Below are 23868 nucleotides of genomic sequence, written 5' to 3'. Positions count from 1 at the left end.
AACCAATATATTGGAGCCATCACAGGGTTCACCTCATTTGTTTCCCATCTTTCTGAGAACACTGCCCTTCAGTGTCTGATGTCCACTGCCTTGAAAAACTTTGTTTCGTATATTTGTCCATTTTTTCAGTTGTTTTAAGTAGGAAGACAAGTCTAGTCCCTGTTATTCCATCTTGGCTGTAAGTGGAAGTCCTCCATGCCCCATGATTTTATTCTACAGATTTTATTCTCTTCTCTTTCATTCTATACTTTCTATTCCACCGACCTCATTATAACATTGTAAAAACAACAATAAAATAGCTTTCATTTATGAAACCTTGCTCTATGCCAGGACTTGTGTCACACACTTGATGAATATTATGTCCAGCAACCATGGCTGTAAGTTGGGCTTATTTACTTATGAAGTATTTCCAGCATTTAGAACAGTTGATAGTAATGTAAATGTTCTCAACACCTAGGACTGACAGTGCTAATCTTTTGCCGTATTTTCTTCAGCAAAAGCTAAAATTCCCTTTGTATCTTCTTCAGACCAATTCCCTTTGTATCTTCTTCAGACCAATTTCCAACCTTCCCTTGCTTAAGGTAGCTTTACTCTGGAGTTGGCGTTCTTCAGGTCCATGGATTTGTACATTCAAGGTGGACTTATTATCACCATTTTACTAATGAATGGTCTGGGACTTAGAGAGGTTAAGTAACATGCACAGAATCATTCAGTTTATAACTGGTGGAACTAATATTGGAGGCCAGGTCTCTCTGGTCCAAAGCCATGTACTTCACTCCAAGAATACATTCATCTTCCCAATGTCCTGTTCAAATCACATCTTTTACCAATTTTGATTGCTATTCCTTAATTAAATATGTTTCTCATCCTGACTTTGTAGTCCTGACGAAACATGACTTCAGTGTACCTAGCCTTGCCTGCTCTATGAAACCTCTTCCAATCATACAAAACCATGTTTTTCCCCAGTATTAAAGTGAATTTTCTTGCTGCTGTGTCATCGCCTATATTTTTTCCTCCATCTGGAATGTCCTCTTCTTCCCCTTTCTGTAGATTAAAAACCATACTGATCTTGGGCTTCCCTTGTGGTGCAGTGGTTGAGAGTCCGCCTGCCGATGCAGGGGACACGGGTTCGTGCCCCGGTCCGGGAAGATCCCACATGCCGCGGAGCGGCTGGGCCCGTGAGCCATGGCCACTGAGCCTGCGCGTCCGGAGCCTGTGCTCTGCAACGGGAGAGGCCACAACAGTGAGAAGCCTGCGTACCGCAAACAAAAACAAAAACAAAAACATACTGACCTCTCATAGCTCATCTGACAAAATATATCATTGATTCATTCATTTATTCATATCAAATATTGATGCCTGTAAAGAGCAAATGACCAATGGCTATTTGAATCTTTGTTCCTTCTCTCCACTGGGTATTCTGCCACTCTACTCAGAACTCTCTAGCAAAGCATTTTTCATCTCTTCCCCCAGCATTTTGCCATATTTTATTGTAATTTGCATATATACTCTCCCCTTTCTATATGGTAATTTTATCTCTGTATTTCCATGAATGTCTAGCACAGTGCCTTTGTACATGATGGGTGCCCAATAAAGTCTTCTTAAATTGAATTATACACTCAAAATCTGGATATTCTGGGGAATGTAGGAACTGATAAGTATAGTAGTATTTGTTTTTAATTTACTTTCAGCTACTTAAAAAATACTGAGTACAAGAGTTTCTCTTTCTAGTACATCCCTAGAGCCTTTTCAAAACATCCAGGGCTCTGGCCCCTGTGGAGCCTTGCTAGCCAGTGTTGCTCCAAAAAACCGCTGAAACACAAAAGGGAATCTCAGCTCTGTCCTTCCACCCACAGAAAATGGCATTCACATCTTAAAGCAAGTTGGCTGACTTTTGGGTCCAAGCAAGTGATATTAGGCCAAACGTTCACACTGATACAATCCGATGTTATCTTATACCACAAACGTTTTGCTTGGGCTTGGTGTAAGTGACTGTATGTTATTATTATTGCCACATAAAGTGCCACTGCCATGAACGGAGTTGCTATCAATGGGTCTTTTTATGGTTACTGAGCTGCAGAGCGACCCTGCTTGAGCTGGAATGACTGACACAGCGGATTCCTCAGCTAATTCCATGCCAGTTTAGTCCCATTTTATAGCTCCCCCTGCTTTCCACTAAAACAGGATAGTAACTTTGAGATTATTCATTACATAAGGCAGAAAATAAATCATGTATTAGCGCTATATATTATGAGGAAAAAGTATGCTATATGACACAAAAAGTATTCGGCACTGTATAGAAATGCTTCGATGTACTACTATGCTTGTGACACATAATTTTGCTCAGCTGGGTGGATTAACTAAAGAATGCGAAGGAAAAAAATATCTAAAACCAGAATAAGTATTCCAGGCTGCTTCCCTTTATTCAACTCTGTGTGCATGGACATTGCTGATTCGGACACGTACCATATCCTTTTCATTATTCATCCTCCCAGAAGCTAGACAGACTAGAATTGTGCTAAGGTATGTTATGAAAAAGTAATGAATTCTCTGCCATATGCACCCTCCCCACACCGTGCTCCATTGTAGCAATATAGCAACTCCCCAAGGCTTTGGTCCAAGGAGGAGCCTAGCATCACCCTCCTTGAAGCACATCCATTTTCATTCCAGGCCAGGGAGCATCAGTGGGCATCCTTCTGGTACCAATACAATTTAGATCAGTGAGCACTGGCTGAGTACATATGGTGTGCCAGACACCGCACTAGGGTCTACAGTGGATACAATGTGATGCCTGGTTTTGCAGCTCTCATAACTAAGTTGAACTATAAAGAACTTTAAGATACTGTATTAGGAACTATCATTACATGTGGCCTCCCCAACAAGAAAAACGTTGTTCAGCCACCCCTGTAATGATGTATCTGGCCTGTGTGCTCTGATCATTAGATTCTTATTTTAATTTAGAGTTGAGTCCATTCTAACTTTGGTAAAATTCAACAGTTTTCTACCCAGGACTTAATAAAAATCAATGAAAAGGATTAAATAGTCAGGTTGGACCCACAACTTAAAATAGATTCGATGTAATTTACTAAATAGGTACTAATAAATATATGCATGTTGATTATACATGTATATGCAGTATTAAAGTTTAATAACTAAGCCATAACTAGTATGCACAGCTAACTAAAATTTAATTAAAGTATGAGCAGTGTTGCTAACAGTGTCGCCCAAAGGGATGTCACCATCATGGTGGGGTCTAGTTCTTTTCAGCTTATTTCCAGGTTCTGTATCTGTCTGCTCAGTCGCTTCAGTGGGTCTAAAACTGGTCCCATGCTAGACCATTTGCTTAGTTTTTTATTCCGAGGCTGACATACTGTTACAGAAAATTATTCTCTTTTTCTGCCATTGCTCTCAAGGTTCAAGTCTTAAGTCTTCACTTAAGACTTGACTATATTTCATTATATTTCACTACAATCCAAGCTTTTGTTGTTCCTAATTTGCTGTTGCCCAAACGTGTGCTGTGCTGGACTGTAGGATACTCACTATTCTCCACCGTCCACTCTGCATTACTGTCTGTTCCAGCCACATAGATTCCTTGTCAGTACTGAAATTTAGTGATGTGAGGGGTTCTGTAGAACACCCCAGGTCTCAGGAAGGGAAAGAACAGCTTCCAGGCTAAGTGCTTTCTGAAAAGTTTTCTGCATTGTGCGGGAGTTATTGATGCACTTCTTTCTTCCTGGGGTTTTTGTGAGTAATCGATACATGCACGTTTATGTGAAGTCTGTAGTGGGATGACATGATGAACAAAGCACCATGGGAACACAGAGAAGAAAACGATGACTTCTGAAACGACAGTGATGTTTGATGATAATAGTTAGAAATTTTGGTCTGGTAGAGGATGTATGGAAGGGCATTCCAAACATAGGGACTAGCAGAGACAAATACAGTGATTTGTTGAAGTGAGTGGCATGGTTAAAGAATGTGTGGTCCCCGGGTGTGACTGGAGTACAGGTAGATTGAGATGAGATAAAGCGGGAGATGGAGCAAGATTTTCGAGGTCCTTGAATGTCATGGTAGAGATTTTGGAATTTGTCCTTTAAAAAAAAAAAATCTGTCCTTTGACTTTTGCCTAAGCAGGTTTTGACATGATCTAATTTCCTTTTTCCAAAGGAAATTGACTGCAATAGAGTAGGTGGACCAAGATGGTGAAGAACAGTGGCAGGTGGACCAATTAGGGTCACTGCAGTAATCCAAATGAGAGACTATGAACATCTCAGTGAGGAAGGTAGCAGAGAGAGTGGGAGAGTATTTCATTCCAGATGTAGATTAAAGGGACTTAAAACAAATTGTATGAAGGATGAAGAAAAAGGAGGATCAACGCTGAAGTTTGGGTTTCTGAATTGGATGACTGGGTAGATTGTGATTTAATTAATCCAGATTAAAAATATAGGAGGTGGATGAATTTCTGCTGTGGGGGGATTTGTAGGACGGGGAAAGATAGAGATACCACTCTAGCCTAGAGTAATCCTTAGCTCATGGCATGACATCTAGTCATCCGCCTTCTAAAGCAATATCAAGGGACAAGGTCATTTCTATTGCCAATATGAGGAATGAAGCTTAGTTCAGCCAATGCAAGGAGGATGTAGATAGGATTAGTGGCTCTGATACTTTACTCCTTGCTATATCCATACCCTTGGTCTTGTATCTTTGCAGTGCCTCCCACAAGAGACACAATGTACCTTCATTTCTCTTGGCTTTGAGTTTGACCAATGACATGTTAGTAAATGTGATGCAAGCAAGGGTTTGAAATGTGCTTGTGCGGTGGGGCTTGCTTGCCCTTTTGTACTTCACCTATCACCATCAGGAGTGCTTTCCCCCGGGTCGCTATTTGCCCTTCACGCAGGTTCTACAGAGAACATTTATGAAGCAGGGCCAATGCAGCAGCCACAGCTTGGAGCCAAGCCACCCAAACCCACACGAGGAAATAAATAATTATTTTACGCCACTGGGTTTTGGTGTATTTTGTTATGCAGTGAAAACTAACTGATACAGCCAGTAAGTGAAAAATATGGTTAAGGATGGTGATCCTCTCAGCTTCTCTTCAGCCCTCCTAAGGTTGAGGGAGGCTGGCAGAGCCCCCAGCTGATCAAATGCTGGTCTGAACAGCAGATGGTGCAACCACAGATGAGGTTAAACAGATCTAGTCACATTAGTGATGGGACCCTTCATGGGTTTTCAGCCACCCTTTGAAAAGCATCCATTTATGCTTATGAATGGCAATGTGCTTGTGTTTCACAGATCACTAGGAACAGAAATTCCACTACTAGTAGTGGATTTTTGCAAACCTTAATTACTCCCGAATCAAGAAGTTCTTGCTATTTTGAATCTCAATTTCTTATTCCATCCTAACTCTTAAATTATTTACACAGCAGGCTGGGGGGAGTTCATTTTCTTTTCTGCAGATGTAAACTATCTGGTCAGATACCAACTTGAAATTCTTCAAGACAAGTATTAAGTAGACCTTTGGCCTTTCTTTCTCTGGGTAAACAATCCAAACTCATTTAACCTTTCCTCAGAGGTTCAATTTGCCAATTACTGTTTCTTTGCTCTTTTCAGAACCCTTTTCTACTTTGTTATATCTCTTCTAGGTTGTAAAGACCAAAATTGGAACGATCTTTACATCTGAACTGGTGCTAAGTATAATCCCTTTATTCTTGGGTCTTTGAGAAGGTGCCAGGTCAGGCAGCTTAAGGTTGGATTGGCTTCCATTGCACAGTTAGAGAGGGTCTGTGCTCTCGTTGGATTTCCCAGCCACACATGGGACTCCCCATCTTGTATCTTTGGCATTGATTCTTGATACTTCAAAGTCTTAATCTGTATTTTGTCTTTGCCATGATCACTCTAGGTTGTCAATGGTTGTTCTTTGTTTATTTTATTTTATTTTTTTTTTGCGGTATGCGGGCCTCTCACTGTTGTGGCCTCTCCCATTGCGGAGCACAGGCTCCGGACGCGCAGGCTCAGCGGCCATGGCTCACGGGCCCAGCCGCTCTGCGGCATGTGGGATCTTCCCGGACCAGGGCACGAACCCGTGTCCCCTGCATCGGCAGGCAGACTCTCAACCACTGCGCCACCAGGGAAGCCTGTTCTTTGTTTATTTTTGTAGTCCTTATGCCGAAACCATGATTTGTGTAATCTAGATTTGAGATTTCAAAAGTTAAAGACAGACACATTAGTTAGGGTAAGGGTGAGCTGTGACAAAGCGAGAGAGAAGCATGGACATATATACACTACCAAACGTAAGGTAGATAGCTAGTGGGAAGCAGTCGCATAGCATAGGGAGATCAGCTTGGTGCTTTGTGACCACCTGGAGGGTTGGGATAGGGAGGGTGGGAGGGAGGGAGACGCAAGAGGGAAGAGATATGGGAACATATGTATATGTATAACTGATTCACTTTGTTATAAAGCAGAAACTAACACACCATTGTAAAGCAATTATACCCCAATAAAGATGTTAAAAAAAAAAAGAAAAGACAGACACATTAGGTAATTAGAATGAAGACACACCACTCTTGTAATACTAATCAAAGATAGTAATACTTAGTGACTTACTAAGTATAAATATTATGCAAAGATAGTTAAATAATACCATAAAGTATTATTATTAGTAATACCATTTGGTATTTCCTGCCCAAAGGAAAACTGCAAAATGGCATAATTTCCCACTTTTGTAAAAGGGTTCCCCCAAAAAAATGAGGTGAGGAAAATTAACAATACTCATAATAGCTAACGTTTATTGAGTAATAACAATGTTCTGGGTGCTGTACTGTTTTCATGTCTTAGGTTAGGCTCCCCCCAAAAGACTCAGAGATAAGGAATTTGTGTGAATGACTTATTAATTTGTGTTCCCAGGACAAACCAGGAAGGAAGTGGAGAGAGTGGGACAGGAAAGGGAAGAAGTCAAGCAAGAAATTTCAGGTGTGCAATTTTCCCCTGGAGGAGCAAGGTCACTTCCAGTTGAGAATGACTAAGGTAAGCCACCAAAACACTGTGGTATTGGTAGCAAAATGGACACATAGACCAGTGGTATACAACAGAGTCCAGAAATATACCTATATGGTCAATTGATTTGCAATGAAGGGGGAAAGGTGATTCCATTGAGAACGATAGTCTTTTTAACAAATGACACTGGAATAATTGGCAGTCAATATGTAAAAAATAAATAAAAAATGAACTTCAGTTCATACCTCACATTATACACAAAAATATATTAACTAAAAATAGATCATGGGCCTAAGTGCAAAACTTAAAACTATGAGACTTCTAAAAGAAAACATAAGAGAAAATCTTTGGAACCATGGATTAGGCAGAGATTTCTTAGATATCACAAAAAATATAATCCATAGAAGGATAAATTGTTACATTGTACTTTATCAAAATTAAGAATGTCTGCCCTTTGAAAGACTTCCTAAGGAAAAATCAAGCCACAAACTGAGAAAATATTTGCAAATCTGATAAAGAACTTGTACCCACAAGATATACAGAACAGTTAAAATTCAACTATAAGAAAGCAAACAACCCAATAAAAATGGGAGAGTTTTGAAGATATGTACATGGCAAATACTTACGTTAAAATGTTCAACATCGTTAGTCTTTTGGTAAATGCAAATTAAAACCACAAAGAGCTATCGCTTCAAATCTACTAGAATGGCTACAATAAAAATACAGACAATTACAAGTGTTGGTGAGGATGTGGAGAAAATGGAATCCTCTTCAGCTGATGGTGGGAATGTAAAATGGAACACCCACATTGAAAACTAGTTTGTGCTTTCTTGAAAAGTTAAATATATATTTACCATATTACACAGCAATTCCATACTGAGATATCTACTTAAAAACCAAAACAAAGGGCTTCCCTGGTGGCGCAGTGGTTGAGAGTCCGCCTGCCGATGCAGGGGACACGGGTTCGTGACCCGGTCCGGGAAGATCCCACATGCCGCGGAGCGGCTGGGCCCGTGAGCCATGGCCGCTGAGCCTGCGCGTCCGGAGCCTGTGCTCTGCAACGGGAGAGGCCACAACAGTGAGAGGCCTGTGTACCGCAAAACAAAAACAAAAACAAAAGAAACAAAAGAAACAAAACATATGTCCACACAAAGACTTGTATACAAATGTTCATAGCAATATTATTCATAATTGCCCAAGAGTAGAAACAATCTAAATGTCCACCAACTGTGGAGTGGAGAAATAAAATATGTTATAACCATACAATGGGATACTATTCAGGACATAAAAGTAAGAAATTATCATTCGTGCTACAACATGGATAAACCTCAAAATTTTTATGCTAATTAAAAGAAGCCAGACACAATGATCATGTATTATATGATTCCATCTATATGAAACCCCCCAAAAGGTAAATCTATGAAGAAAGAAAATATATTAGAGTTGACTATGACTGAGGGTAGGAATAGGGATTAACTGAAAATAGGCATAAGAGATTTTTTTTTGTGGGAGTTTGGGGAGAGTGATGGAAACATTCTAAAACTGGATTGTAGTAATGGTTGCATAACTCTGAAGATTTTCTACAAATCATTAAATTGCACACTTAAAAATGGTAAATGTTATGACGTGTAAATTATGGCTCAGTGAAGCTGTTTTTTAAAAATAAGACCATATTGTCTTAATATATTTTTTGATGTATAGTTGATTTGCAATGTTGTGTTAATTTCTGCTGTGCAGCTAAATGATTCTGTTGTACATATTTATATATTCTTTTCCATTATGGTTTATTATAGGATATTGAATATAGTTCTATGTGTTATACAGTAGGATCTTGTTTAAACATTCTATATATAAAAGCTTACATCTGCTAACATCAACCTCCCACTCCATTCCTCCCCCAAACCCCTCCCCTTTGGCAACCACCAGTCTGTTCACTACGTCTGTGATTCTGTTTCTGTTTCATAGATAGGTTCATTTTTGTCATATTTTAGATTCCACATATAAGTGATATCATATGGCATTTGTCTTTCTCTTTCTGACTTACTTCACTTAGTATGATAATCTCCAGTTGCACCCAAGGTGCTGCAAATGGCTGTATTTCATTCTTTTTTATGCCTGAGTAGTATTCCACTGTAAAAATGTACCACATCTTCTTTATCCATTCATCTATCAATGGACATTTAGGTTTTTCCATGTCTTGGCTATTGTGAAGGTGCTGCTGTGAACATAGGGGTGCATGTACCTTTTTGACTTACAGTTTTGTCTGGGTATATACCCAGGACTGGGATTGCTGGATCATATGGTAATTCAAGTTTTAGCTTTCTGAGGAATGTCCATACTGTTTTCCCTAGTGGCTACATCAACTTTCATTCCCACCAACAGTGTAGGAAGGTTCCCTTTTCTCCACACCCTCTCCAGCATTTGTTATTTGTAGACTTTTTAATCATGGCCATTCTGATCAGTGTGAGGTGATACTTCATTGTAGTTTTGATTTACATTTTTCTAATAATTAGTGATGTTGAGCATCTTTTCATGTGCCTATTGGTCATGTGTATTTCTTTTGGAGAAATATTTATTTAGGTCTTCTGTCCATTTTTTGACTGGGTTGTTTGTTTTTTTGTTGTTGTTGAGTTATGTGACCTGTTTGTATATTTTGGAAATTAAGCCTTTGTCGGTCATATCATTTGCAAATATTTTCTCCTATTCTGTAGTTTGTATTTTCATTTTGTTTTTGGTTTCCTAGGAAGATCATATTGTATGTACAATTTTGCATTCCACTTTTTTCACTAAAAAACATACCATAAATATTTGTTAATGTCATTAAAGACAATTCGAAAACATCTTTCTAATAACTACTTACTATTTCTTTATATGCACTTGCCCAAGATTTATTGAATAGTTTCCTGTAGATTGTCTATGATTTTTGAAAATAATGTTTTGTTTAACCTCTTTGTGCGCAGTAACTGTGTGACCTCAGACATGTTAACCTCTCTGAGCTTTAATTTTCTGATAGGAAAACGGGCATAATTAACAGTTCCTATTTCTTAGGACAATATAGCTATCCCGGGCATTATATAAAATCAAGTGTGAAACACTTAGCATGGTAACGACAAAAGCCATCTAGATGTTAGCCATCATTATTGCCATCAGCAAACATTATAAAACTTTAAATTTATGATTATTCCTCAGAATAGAATAACAACAGTGAAATCTCTGGGCTCATTTTTTAAGAAAACACTGCTCTCTAAATTAGAAGTAGGAAAACCCATTCTTGGCTCTTTTCCGCCCCCCTTCATGATACTGGGAACCCAGAATGATTCTTTGGATTCTTGCTCTGATGCTATGGACAGCTCTATGGCTCTAAGTTTCTTATTTCTCCAACCACAACCCATCAGTCCTGTGATTTCTTTCCTAGTGGGGGATGGACTAGGTGGCCTTGGATAAAAATATTGAACAAAAATGACCATGGGTGACAATGAATTATATGCTTCCTCATAGGTAACATACTTGCCTTTTCATAAGGATCACTAGAGCCTAAATCTAGAGGTGGAACATGGGGTCTTCAAGTTTCTCTAGTAAAGTTGATGGGGAAAATTGTTGGTCACTGAGTGCTCACATCACAAACCACTTTGCATGTGGTTGTCCTGCCCAAATTCCTTAGTGTGGTGTGCAAGGACCTTAGTTATTTACCCACTATTTATTTCTTCAGCTTCATCTCTTCCTTCACTCTCCCTCCAATGTGATACTAAAATCATAATGTAGGTCTTGCCATTCCCCCCAATGTGCCACACTTTCTCTCCCACAAGGCTTTGTACATCATGTTTCCCTGCCTTGAACCCTCTGTACCTATCCCTACTCCCTTTATTTGACTAACTCCTACTTATAATGCTGGCATCATCTTAAAAACTACATCTTCGAGAGACCTTCAAGATGGCGGAGGAGTAAGACGTGGAGATCACCTTCCTCCCCACAAATACATCAAAAATACATCGACACGTGGAACAACTCCTACTGAACACCTACTGAACGCTGGCAGAAGACCTCAGACTTCCCAAAAGCTTTGTTTTTACCATTTGTCCTAGGGTTCTGTCTATTTATTTTTTTTAGTGTAGCTTTTAGCGCTTGTTACCATTGGTGGATTTGTTTTTAGGTTTGGTTGCTCTCTTTCTTTCTTTTTTTTATTACTTTTTTATTAAAAAATTTTTTTTTATTTTAACAACTTTATGTATTTTCTTTTCTTTCTTTCTTTCTTTCTTTCTTTCTTTCTTTTTCTCTCTTTTCTTCTGAGCTGTGTGGCTGAGAGGGTCCTGATGCTCCGGCCGGGTGTCAGGCCTGAGCCACTGAGGTGGTCATGAACCTAGGAGCAGGAAGGCAATAAAGATACAGACCTACTAGAGAATGGACTTGAGGACACGGGGAGGGGGAAGGGTGAGCTGGGACAAAGTGAGAGAGTGACATGGACACATATACACTACCAAATGTAAAACCGATAGCTAGTGGGAAGCAGCTGCATAGCACAGGGAGATCAGCTCGGTGCTTTGTGACCACCTAGAGGGGTGGGATAGGGAGGGTGAGAGGGAGGGAGACTCAAAAGGGAGAAGATATGGGGATATATATATATGTATGGCTGATTCACTTTGTTATAAAGCAGAAACTAACACACCATTGTAAAGCAGTTATACTGCATTAAAGATGTTAAAAAAAAAACAACCCAAACACTACATCTTCTTGGAAGTTTTTCTGTTCCCAAGTCCAACTTTCATGCTCCATCTTTAAGCTCCCATGGCACCCTGTCATTACCCTTACTGGATTTGAATTACCTGTTTATTTGCCTTCTGCCTAATCACATTATGTGGCAGCCATGAGGTTGCGTCACTTTGATCTCCCTTCAAGAAAGAACTTGCTGTTTAACTGGGAGGAGTGCAGCTAGCTGACAGCCTCCAGCTGTTAATGCCTTCAAGATCTGCCCCAGCTTTCAAGCTGAGACCACGACCTTTTCTGGCAGCCCCAGCCAATGACTGAGCATAATAGCAGTACTAGGGCCCACTCGGAACTCCTCTAGCGGGAAATCTTTCAGTTGGCCAACTTGGTCAGATCTGCATGGTGGTCTCAGGCGCTCTCTGCCTCATCATACTTCTTCCCTCTTTCCCTTCACAGATGTCATATCTGCTTTTTGGGCTGAAGGATTTCCCTTCCCAATCCTGTTTCCCCACCCTTGAACTTTCATGGCATTACTCTCCAGTAAACCTCTCACACTCCTAATTTCTCACTGCATCTGCTTTCTAGAGAACCTGACTAACACAGACTATGAGCTTTTTAAAGGGAAGGACCATATTCTTTGCAAACTGTATCTCTAGCTCCCAGGGCAAGTCACAAGAGGATCTCAAAAAAATGATCATGGGATAATTGAATGAATGACTGAACGAATGATTGCTCAAGATAATGGTTAACATTGAATGATGTCTTGATCTTATATAATTCACAGATGCCAGTCAACATTCAAGAACATTCTGATTTGAAGACTCCGTTTCATCCATGAAATGCATTGTAGGAATGACATAATTGTGCATTTTGAGGTGGGTATTTTCCAGTCGTTGGATTTATGCCAAATATATAATTTACCCCTTAAGAGAATCCCATGGGCTAATGTAGTTGAGTATGAGTCATAATAGATATTTGGACTTGAAGTTACACAATAGCTATAAAATTATTGTTTACTATCAAAATAGCAAATTTTAAATATTACTGCTCATGCCTAGAAACCTTGTCTAAAGGTTGCTCTATAAAATAAAATCCGAAGACATTAAAAGTTTTTCAAAACCTAGGCCTTCTTTATTTGGCACCTGTCACACTACCATCTGCAGGAAGGACCTAGTCCCCCAGTAGATTGTGAACTGCTTCTGGGCAAGCATGCCACGCACTTCTTTGTATCCAATCCCTCCCACCCTAACCTAACCCCTAGCATCTACTAGAGCTGCTTTGTACTGGAAAACAACGGATTTCAAATACCTCAATTGAAATGCAAGCTTCATCACTTACTATTTTTGACCTTCACCTTCTAAAACTCTTCCTTGTTTTTCTCACCTTTAACTCCATCTCATAAGAATTAGTGAGATTTGGAGATAATATTTCCTCTCTGCTCCTTTCTCTCTCTCTGCTCTCACTCTCTCCTTCCACGCCCCCCATCTTCCTTCTTTCCTCTTTCGCTTCTTTGCTCACCCCTTCCTCTTCTGATTTTTCCTTCCTCCCTCCCTCCCTCCCTCCCTTCCTTCTTTCCTTCCTTCCTTCCTTCCTTCCTTCCTTCCTTCCTTCCTTCCTTCCTTCCTTCCTTCCCTCCCTCCTTCCTTTTATTCCCCAAACACTTATTAAATATTTACTATGCCAGGTGCTTTGGAAGCAGTGGTGAATAAAGCAGAGAAGGCTTAAGGCTTATGTCCTCCTGGACCCTCACAGTGGGGGTGGAGGTTATCAAAAATAATTAACCAGGGACTTCCCTGGTGGCGCAGTGGTTAAGAATCCGCCTGCCAGTACAAGGGACACGGGTTCGAGCCCTGGTCCGGGAAGATCCCACATGCCGCAGAGCAACTAAGCCCGTGCGCCACAACTACTGAGCCTGCAAACCACAACTACTGAGCCCGTGTGCCTACAGCCCGTGCTCCACAGTAAGAGAAGCCACCACAATGGGAAGCCCGCTCACCACAACGAGGAGTAGCCCCCGCTTGCTGCAACTAGAGAAAGCCCATGTGCAGCAACGAAGACCCAACACAGCCAAAAATAAAAAAGTAAAATAAATAAATTTATAAAAAAGAAATAATAATAATTAACCAAGCGAAGGGGTGTGGTGGTCCACAAACTGCCTCCCTCCCCAAAGACGTCCATGTCAAATCCCTGGTGTCTGTGAATGTGACTTTATTTGGAAAAAAAAGGGTCTTTGCGGATGTGATTAGGCCGAGGATCTTGAAATGAAGAGACAACACTGGGTTATCTGGGTGGGCCCTGAATGGACACTGCCAACAGTTTGGGCATCTGGCCTCCAGAACTGTGAGAACACATTTCTATTGTTTTCAGCCAGCAAGTTTGTGATAAGTTTTTATATCAGTCACAGGAAACAAACACAAGGGGATATTTATTTTTTTTATTTATCTATTTTGTTTTATTTGATTTACATCTTTATTGGAGTATAATTGCTTTACAATGGTGTGTTAGTTTCTGCTTTATAACAAAGTGAATCAGTTATACATATACATATGTTCCCATAACTCTTCCCTCTTACGTCTCCCTCCCTCCCACCCTCCCTATCCCACCCCTCTAGGTGGTCAAAGACCACTGAGCTGATCTCCCTATGCTATGCGGCTGCTTCCCACTAGCTATCTACCTTACATTTGGTAGTGTATATATGTCCATGCCTCTCTCTCGTTTTGTCCCAGCTTACCCTTCCCGCTCCCCATATCCTCAAGTCCATTCTCTAGTAGGTCTGTGTCTTTATTCCAGTCTTACCCCTAGGTTCTTCATGACCTTTTTTTCTTAAATTCCATATATATGTGTTAGCATACGGTATTTGTCTTTCTCTTTCTGACTTACTTCACTCTGTATGACAGGCTCTAGGTCTATCCATCTCATTACAAAAAAGGGGCTCTAATCTAGACCAGGGGAACTGGGAAATGGCTGTGCGTAGACCTTGGTCCTCCCCATGTTTCCTGTCTTCTGTCTCCTATAGCACTTCAGGATAGTGTCTCGTTTTCTAGACTCTACATCCTTTCCTCTCTGTTTGGCCCACTCTCACCTTTCCCCTGTCTGGGAAGTTGGAGATGAATTCTTATAGGTCTGATTTGGACCCTCCTTGCTATAGATTCTTTGAGGTCTGTACTCCACATTTCTAGAAGTACACCACTGACCTCCATCAGCCTGGGCATTGACAGAGAGAAGGCACACTTTGCCAGCAGGCAGTACTTCCTAACATAGGACACTGTGATATGTCGTATAAAGGGCACAGGTGAGCATCACATTTTTGTTTCTATTTTTTATTCTATTTTTTGGCCGTACTGCACAGCATACAGGATCCTAATTCCCCAACCAGGATTGAACCCGTGCTCCCTGCAGTGGAAGCGCAGTGTCCCAACCACTGGACCTCCAGGGAAGTCCAAGTTCTACATTTTTATTCAGCTTCTGATACCAATCGATTGTTTGATCTTTGGTGAGACATTTAGGTTATTTATGCTTCAGTTTCCTTATGTGTGAAATGAGGGTTTGGGATGAGTTTAACCCTAAAGTTCTCTTCTGGCTTTAAAAATAATCTTCATCCCATAGTCAAATGTTTTTTTACTTTTGTGGAAAAAAAAATTTTATGCAACTTGACTTGGGATCCTATATAACTAATTCTGTAGATAAGAAGTTCTGAAAGAACATTATCTAAAAGGAAGAGGATTTGCAACTCTTAGGTACTGTGTGTCTGTTGGTTTTGCCCAGCCCAGGTAATTCCCCATGTCAGATGTACAGGTAATCACAGGTCTTCAGCATGCTCCCAAAACATACAACTCAAGTCAATCTTTGGGAATTCGTTTTTTTAAAATGCCATGAGTTTCACAGTGTCATGTCTATGGGTAAGCTTAAACAAGTAGTATAAGGTAATTTATTCAACCAGAAGAGGTTCCCCATCACACTTCCTTCATAAGACTGGCAATAATCAGGTGCTGGTTGCCTGTGATAGATTATTCATCATTCTAACAAATCTCTGGATCTGTGCTCTAGGCAGACCAAGTTGAAACACGCCTGTTCTTCCCTCACTCTCTTCTCTCTCTGTCTCTCCCCTACAAGCTATGTGACACTGGATGATATTAGTCACTTATATACATCAATAGGTATATTCATCAAGCAGCCCACTTCTTTGCCTGGCACTGTAGGAATCAGAAATGTACAAGACAGGAATGGTCCATGCCATCGAAGAACTTACCTGGGCAAAGGTAGCCAAGAATTCATGTCCGCAGTAAGGGGCAATATAGGAGTGACTGAATTTGTTGTAGAAACAGAGAGTAGGAAGCAAACACTCTGGTCTGGAATCCAGCCCATGGATGTAAGCTATCCAACTTACCATAGGGATCCTAGCACCTAGCACAGTTTATCCAATAAAGCAAGCACTCAATAGATATGAACTGAATGGATAGATGTATGGTCTTTAGTGGGCAGGGATGGTCAGGAGAAGGTTTCTAGAAGAGAAACTTGAGTTAGGATTTAAAGGATTGAGAGGCATCAGATGATATAAGGCAAGAGGAAACTTCTAGAGGAATATAAGCAAAGCTGCTGAAATAGACTCCGCATAGAGATAAAAGTAGGATTTGGATGCAAAATTAATGCTGAGGTTGATTCTTAAAAGGTTAATGTCCTTTCAGTTCATGGATCATCCATTGTTGAATAGTCAGAGTCTGCTTCTAGCATTTGTTAATTTTGACAGTGGGAACAAGAGGTTCAAGGACCTGGAAGAGATGCACAGCCTCCCTCTGCGGCTGACCTGCAAAAGACTTTCCTAATTGGGTGCCAACATTTTCATGTGTTTCTTAAACTTTCAACTATGTAGTGGGAATCGTTAGTTGGGGGTACCAGATTAGTGTGGCTATCAGCTGCTTAGCCTAAAGAGGTATTGTTTCATGGTAAAAGGAGCTGGAGTTGTCATCCTACGACTTACGCCATTGAGAATTGTCCCAGGGAGAGGCTATTTTCCAAAATTTTCTAGAAACTTCATAAAGGATGACCAGGACCATGTTCAGGACCACGACTCTTCCTAACCCTCCTTTATTCTGCTCCTTGGACTTGGTTCTCTACATCTGAATGTCCAAATCTGGTCTTTCTTTCTTGCTCACATCCTTAATAGTTTTCATGGAGTCAGGTAGCTTAGCAAAGACAAATTGCCTATGAAGATGCTCCATTTACGATCCGTATGGTTTCTATTACTCACAGAATCAGAACTAACGTTCTTACTCTATGTCAGAACTATCACCAGACCTTTTTTTTTCTTAGATTCCATATATATGTGTTAGCATACAGTATTTGTTTTTCTCTTTGTGACTTACTTCACTCTGTATGACAGACTCTAGGTCCATCCACCTCACTACAAATAACTCAATTTTGTTTCTTTTTGTGGCTGAGTAATATTCCATTGTATATATGTGCCACATCTTCTTTATCCATTCATCTGTTGATGGACACTTAGGTTGCTTCCATGTCCTGGCTATTGTAAATAGAGCTGCAATGAACATTTTGGTACATGACTCTTTTTGAATTATGGTTTAGTGGTAAGACGGGAATAAAGACACAGACCTACTAGAGAATGGACTTGAGGATATGGGGAGGGGGAAGGGTAAGCTGGGACAAAGTGAGAGAGTGGCATGGACATATATACACTACCAAACGTAAAATAGATAGCTAGTGGGAAGCAGCCGCATAGCACAGGGAGATCAGCTCGGTGCTCTGTGACCACCTAGAGGGGTGGAATAGGGAGGGTGGGAGGGAGGGAGATGCAAGAGGGAAGAGATATGGGAACATATGTATATGTATAACTGATTCACTTTGTTATAAAGCAGAAACTAACACACCATTGTAAAACAATCATACTCCAATAAAGATGTTTTAAAAAAAAAAAGAAACTATCACCAGAGTTCTTTGGACCTCATTTCTGTCCCCTTAACCTACATCTCAGTTTCTGCACTTGTATATTTGCATAATGAAAAGTTAAATATCAGAGTGTCTATAGGGATGCAGTTTGGTCTGTAGAACATTGACTTCAAAGCTGAAGACCTTTGTTTGAGACTAGATTCTGTCACAGATGAGCTATCTGGCCCTCCCTTTTCTAAGCTTCCTTTTTCACCATGGTAAAATAGGAAGAATAATACTTAACTTGCTATCCTCACAGGATTATGGAGAAGAATCTAGTGGGATCGTGCATGGGACAGCCTTTGTAAAATGTAAGGTACGTAAAGATGTAGAGAAGTTGTTTTCATTTTTGAGTCTTCTCTCAGTATATGGCAGTCTCACATTACTAAGTATTTCTATTCCATTGTACAGATAGCTACTGAAATCCTAAGACTTTCATAAAACCTGAGTCAGGTAAGTGTTGATGACGTCTCTTGAATTTCACAATCTCAGAATTTGCTTCTATAGCTTCTTATCTTTTTTTTTTTTTTTTTTTTGCTTCTTATCTTTTATGCCAATCTCTAAATGTCCTCTTGCCCCTGTGACTAACACTCTGGAGCGCTCAATTATATCTGTCGAATTAACGTATGAATGACTCAATGTCTATTAGTTAAAATAGTCTAGGCCATGCTTCGATAAGCTCTGAAACCTCAGTAAGTTAGCCCAGTAAAACTCTATTTCTCACTCATGTTAAATCTGATACAGATCAGTGAGGCAGGGGGAGGCCTCCAGTGACTCAGAGGGTCAGAGTTTTTCTGCATTGGATCAAAACATGGTTTCCAAGATTGCGGCAGGGAAGGAAAAGAAAGATGGAGAAAGCTCAGAGGGTTTAACTGGCCTGGTCTAGACATGACAGATGTCATTTCCACTCACAGCCTATTGGCCAGAACTAATCATAGAGACCAACCAAACTGCAAAAGAGGCTACGGAATTCAGGGGAGCAAATTCTAAGTGCCAAATTATTTGCTGAGCGCTAACCTCTCTGCAGAACAATGCCCTCCATCTCAACAAGAGTCTTGCCCATTACATTTCAGATACTGTTCTGGGCACAAGGAAACAGCAGTACGTAAGACAGACAAATTCCCTGATTTCGGAGGGTAGGTTGAGGTGAAAGAGTGAAAACACTCTGGCTGCACTCTCATTTTACAGTATCATGTATTGATACTATCCTTCCACTTCAATTATTGTTTATTCTTCTACTTGTGCTATTTTCAAGGGTGTCTACGTTTTTGAAAGAATAGAACCAGGGCCATTCTGATAGCTCTGTGCTCTTCCCTAGGGAAATGAGACTTGCTTCTCTTGCTTCTGCTGGTCATGAGGTTCAAAAGCCCCTGTGGTTTCAGCTGGGTGGAGGGAAGGGGGAAGGAAACCTTGCGAGCAGCGCCTTCCAGCTGGACTTGTTTAGATTGGCACAGTCTCTGTAAGCAGCCATGACTCCAGAGCTGCTGGAAAATGTGCTTATCGCCCTAGGGGGTTGAGCAGGAAGGGGAAGGTCCCAGCTGATAGAGCCTGAAAGAGAGCTAATGGAAACGGGCTTCAGCCTTTCTGTGGGTAAGCAGGAGAAAGATATGGGGTCCAGCTTCAGGGAATGAGCAAGCCGTGATATTATTTTCACTATCCTAGCCAGAGAGAAAGGAAAATTATTGTTAGTTTTCATTGGATGAATGGGAGAAATATGCAATTATGTTCCTTCTCTGCTAGTTTCTTGTGACGGTCCTTTCCTTCTATCACTGGAGTTCCCTTCAGCTTAAAGGAAATATTTTTTATCTACCAAAACCCTGACACCAATCTCTGGGCTGACTTCACCCAACACGATTTGTTCCTCTAATGCAGACTAGCATTTGTTGATTCTCTGCACTGCACCACTTACACTAGATATTGTTAGCATCCCTGTCTACCACCTCTATCTCCAGTTTACCTTCTGTCACATGGGCAGAAAGCTAAAAACTACATTCCCCAGTCTCTCCTTGTTGTTAAGTCTAGCTGCAATGTAGGATCCGTCAATGAGATGTACTCTCGTGAGATTAGAAAGTGGAAGGGAGAAGTACCGTCCTCTTCAGGGCTGGCACTGGCTGATGCACACATGATCATCAAATGGGAGTTCGTGCAGGGACCAGGGAAGCTGGTCTGGGAATGAGATTTGAGGCTGTGGAGCAGCTGTGATGGTGAAAGTGCTCTCCCGCAGCTTCCTGAACTGGAGGTGGCAGCTGCAAGAGAAGGCTTGAAGCCTAGGGGTGGCCCCTGTTTTCAGTTCCTGCTGTCCTTCCTGCCATGTTGTACCCACTTATTTCCCTACTTTAAGTCCTATTCTGCTTGAAATACCTGGGGTGGTTTCTATTTCCTGTGCTTATTTCCTGACCTACGAGGTACTGCTATACACCATCTCACTTGGATATTCATTGACTATAGCCGGCCTAAGTCGCTCATTTGCTATTGGGTAGTCAGGAAACACCTTCTAAGACCCATGTTCTTATCACCACTCCATGCTGCCTCCTTCCTTATCATTCAAGGCTCAACTTTCACCTCCATTCTCACCCTGTCTCTGATTCCTCCATTCCAAGAAGGTGTCTGTCCCATACCTCTTCTTGTTGATTCATTTTGCCTAATGTTGATACTTAACTTTCCTCTCTAATCTTCATTCCACAAAAAGAAAAAAAAAATTATCTCCAAGGGCAAGAGAAATGCTTTCTACTACTTCTGCAACTACCCCCATGTGTATTCTTTTTTTTAACTTAAAAAAAATTTATAGAAGTATAGTCGATTTATTATGTTGTGTTAATTTCTGCTGTACAGAAAAATGTTATACATATATATATACATTCTTTTTCATATTCTTCTCCATTATGGTTTATCACAGGATATTGAACATAGTTCCCTGTGCTATACAGTAGGACCTTGTTTATCCATTCTCTATATAGTAGTTTGCATCTGCTAAGCCCAAACTCCCAATACATCCCTCCTTCACCTCTCCTCTCCCTTCGAAACAAGTCTGTTCTCTATGTCTGTGAGTCTGTTTCTGTTTCCTAAGTAAGTTCATTTGTGTCAAATTTTAGATTCCACGTTTAAGTGATATCATATGGTATTTGTCTTTGTCTTTCTGACTTACTTCACTCAGTATGATAATCTCTAGTTCCATCTATGTTGCTGCAAATGGCATTATTTCATTCTTTTTATGACTGAGTAATATTCCATTGAATATATGTAGCACATCTTGACTCATCTGTCATTGGGCATTTAGGTTGTTTCCATGTCTTGGCTATTGTGAATAGTGCTGCAATGAACACTGGGGTGCACGTATCTTTTCGAATTACAGTTTTGTCCGGATATATGCTCAGGAGTGGGATTGCTGGATCATATGGCAACTCTATTTTTAGTTTTTTTGAGGAATCTCCATACTGTTCTCCATAGTGGCTGTACCTATTTACATTCCCACTAACAGTGTAGGGGGTTCCCTTTTCTCCACACTCTCTCCAGCACTTGTTATTTGTAGACTTTTTAATGATGACCACTCTGACCAGTGTGAAGTGGTATCTCATTGTAGTTTTGATTCCCTCATGTGTATTCTTAATATTTGTTGGATGGCACTATGCTAGCTTGTAGAGCATAAGGACACAGCACAGAGGGAGAACCTCTGTTCTTCAATTTAAGCTGATACTTCTCCTACCACCTGCATAACCCAATGTCTATAGGGCAATGACAAGCATTACTGGAAGTGGGAATGCACGTTCTGGTGGAGGAAGAACGCTTATTACCAAAGAAATGGAGGAGAAGAGGAGGCAGAAAGAAACTTGTCGAGGAATTTGTTCAAACCGGAAGCCCTGGGTTTTCTTCTTTGCTGACTGATCACACTTTTACTTTACATTTCACATCTCCTCAAGTCTCCTGCCATTATTTCACAGCAGGCATCAAAGTGACTTCCCCTCCCCCAATTTACATAGCTGCAGATGGGCTAGCAGAGCCAGATTCAGGAGCAAAGACATCAGCTGTGCACACCACCAGGTTTTCTCAAAGGGAAACCTCAAATTAACTTTCAAAGGTTAAAGGAAACTTGCCAGTCTGGAAGCTGCTGGAAAAATCCAACGCATACTTGATTTCTTTCCAATCTAAGGAGAGAGCCTAACGGATGGAGAAGCTATACCTCATTGGATTGAGAACACCAGGGAAATCAGAACTCAATGGTGAGCATCTGGATTTGCAACTGGAAAAAGTTCTCTCGGTAGTAAAGTTCGGTCTTCCCCTTAAATTTCACCTTGTGACTTTCCCATTAGATCCGTTCCATAGGTTTGGTACTGGTTCCGGCCCTTCAGTTCCTGAGAACCGATGTGAGCATCAACAGAGAAGCCAGCTTCAGATTGAAAGGACTGGGCAGGTGAACAGAGTGGGGGTGGGGAGGAGGAGGGAAAGGAAGGAGGAGGAAGGAGGATCCCGGGTACACATGGAGGAAGAAAGCAGATACGAAGAACCTTCTTGCAATGGAAAGAAAGATCCTTGTCCAAGCTCCTTCAAGGCCCAACCTGACAAACTCTTATAATATTCACTGTTTAGATCTCTCACTTTGTACGGACCAGCTGGCAAGTCTTTTAGGATTGTTTGTAGTTTGTTCCTGTGTATACTTGATTTCACAATTAGACTGCCCGCTCCTCCAATCACTTCGCCAGTCGTTTCTGTGTGGTCTCTGGACCAGCAGCACTGTCACTGGGGGGCTTGTTGGAAATGCAGGATCTCAGGCCCCACTCTAACCATGCTGAATCAGAATCTGCACTTTTTACAAGATCTCCACATGATTCGTGTGTCCAGTAAAGATTGAGAGGCAGGGCCCTGCGACTCCGGAAGTTAACAAGGAAATGAGAGCGACAGTGAGTGAGGGACTGAGCTTGCTCTCAGGACGTTGGTATAAAGGAACGTGCTCCATACCTTGAGACACTGATGGAGGTTAAGCAATAAATAAGCTGGTGGTGGGCTGTCACAACTAGGAAAACCTGGTTATACTCTAAGCCAGTGGGTTTCAGTTTACTGTGTATCAGAATCACTTGGAAAGCTTGTTAAACCGTAGATTGCCGTAGATTGCTGGATCCACCCCCTTCCAGAGTTTCGAGGGTGGGCCTGGGAATCTGCACATTCCTAGGTGATGCTGGTGGTACTGATCCAGGGACAACACTTTGAGAACCACGTCCCTAAGCAATAAAGATATTCAGATAAAATAGTCACCCTTCTACAAATTATTTGGGATCATTACGATCTCAAATCCCACACTGAGTTTGCCATGGGAGACCAGACCACTTTACAGTTACTTCCAGAAAGAAGCCCTCGTGGGAAAGCCGTGATGCATTTTGACCAGCTGTGTTGGGTTGCGAGCCAATTACGAGGAAAGCTAGAATGGTCCTGCTTTCCCAGCCGTGTTATCCAGCAAACCCAAAGACAGTACGTTAGTAAAGAAAATTGTACAGATGAGACCTGGAAGCTGCCGTTTCATTGGGGAAGGTTTTGTCTTTTCATTACAAGAGAAAGCTAACATTTCCCATCTCTCCCTTCTCCAGAAGTAGGCAAGCATGAAACCAAAGTCAATTTCTTACAATTTAGTAACCTCAGTACCAACCAATTATATTCTGGGACATGAGAAACAGCTGTTGTAACATTAGAGCTCCAACAGTTTCATCTCAGCTATTTAAAGGGATAAAAGAGCCAATATTTTCATTCCCTTATGATATTATCAAGACATGATAAACAGCCAGGACTGTAGTATTAATTACATTAATTTGGAGAGGAGAGAGACCACTTTAATTGCTCCAAGCTGGAGAATAATTTTTTATGGGCAGACATTCATTCCATAAATTCACATTAGAAAGGGTACTTTGTCTTTTTCTATCAGCAGCAAAATTTCTGGAGGCAAAAAGCAACGACCACCCCCTTTTAAGGTGGATTTCAATAGGAAAAAACATTCTCACTGTTGCCATGTGTCATTCATTGAACCCTGACTTGTTGAGCTATTTGAAAGAAAGAAATACAGAAAGAAATACAGGTATTTGTCTCGAAATAATTTGTGATCTAAAAAAGGAAGTAGGTCTGTCGCAGCTAGATTTAAATACTTTCTCATATATGGAATGGATTTAGAGTGTCACCTCCCTCTCAGGGTCAAGAAGACCAAACGAATGATGTACATCAAAATGCTTTGTAAACTATAACATCTTA

The 23868-nt window shown here is 40.9% G+C and overlaps 1 protein-coding gene across 4 annotated transcripts in view; it reads left to right on the top strand.

Moving 5' to 3' along the window:
• The window catches only part of SAMD12 (sterile alpha motif domain containing 12), a 463668-nt gene that overhangs the window by 439086 nt on the left and 714 nt on the right, over positions 1 to 23868 (top strand). For 3 of the 4 annotated variants that reach the window (XR_011376884.1, XR_009559689.1, XR_009559688.2), the window contains exons 5-8: positions 6907 to 7026; positions 12482 to 12572; positions 17900 to 17956; positions 18052 to 18093. Coding sequence is in view for 1 of the 4 variants with exons in the window: in XM_060287706.1 (XP_060143689.1) it covers positions 6907 to 7025 (119 nt within the window). In the remaining 3 variants the exon portion in view is untranslated. Of the gene's footprint in view, positions 1 to 6906; positions 7027 to 12481; positions 12588 to 17899; positions 17957 to 18051; positions 18094 to 23868 lie in introns of those variants that run through there. The other variant, XM_060287706.1, reaches the window with a different exon arrangement.

Source organism: Globicephala melas, chromosome 17 (assembly GCF_963455315.2).
Source record: "Globicephala melas chromosome 17, mGloMel1.2, whole genome shotgun sequence".
NCBI classification, from domain to species: Eukaryota; Metazoa; Chordata; class Mammalia; order Artiodactyla; family Delphinidae; genus Globicephala; species Globicephala melas.
This window is presented reverse-complemented; position numbering and strand designations above follow the sequence as displayed.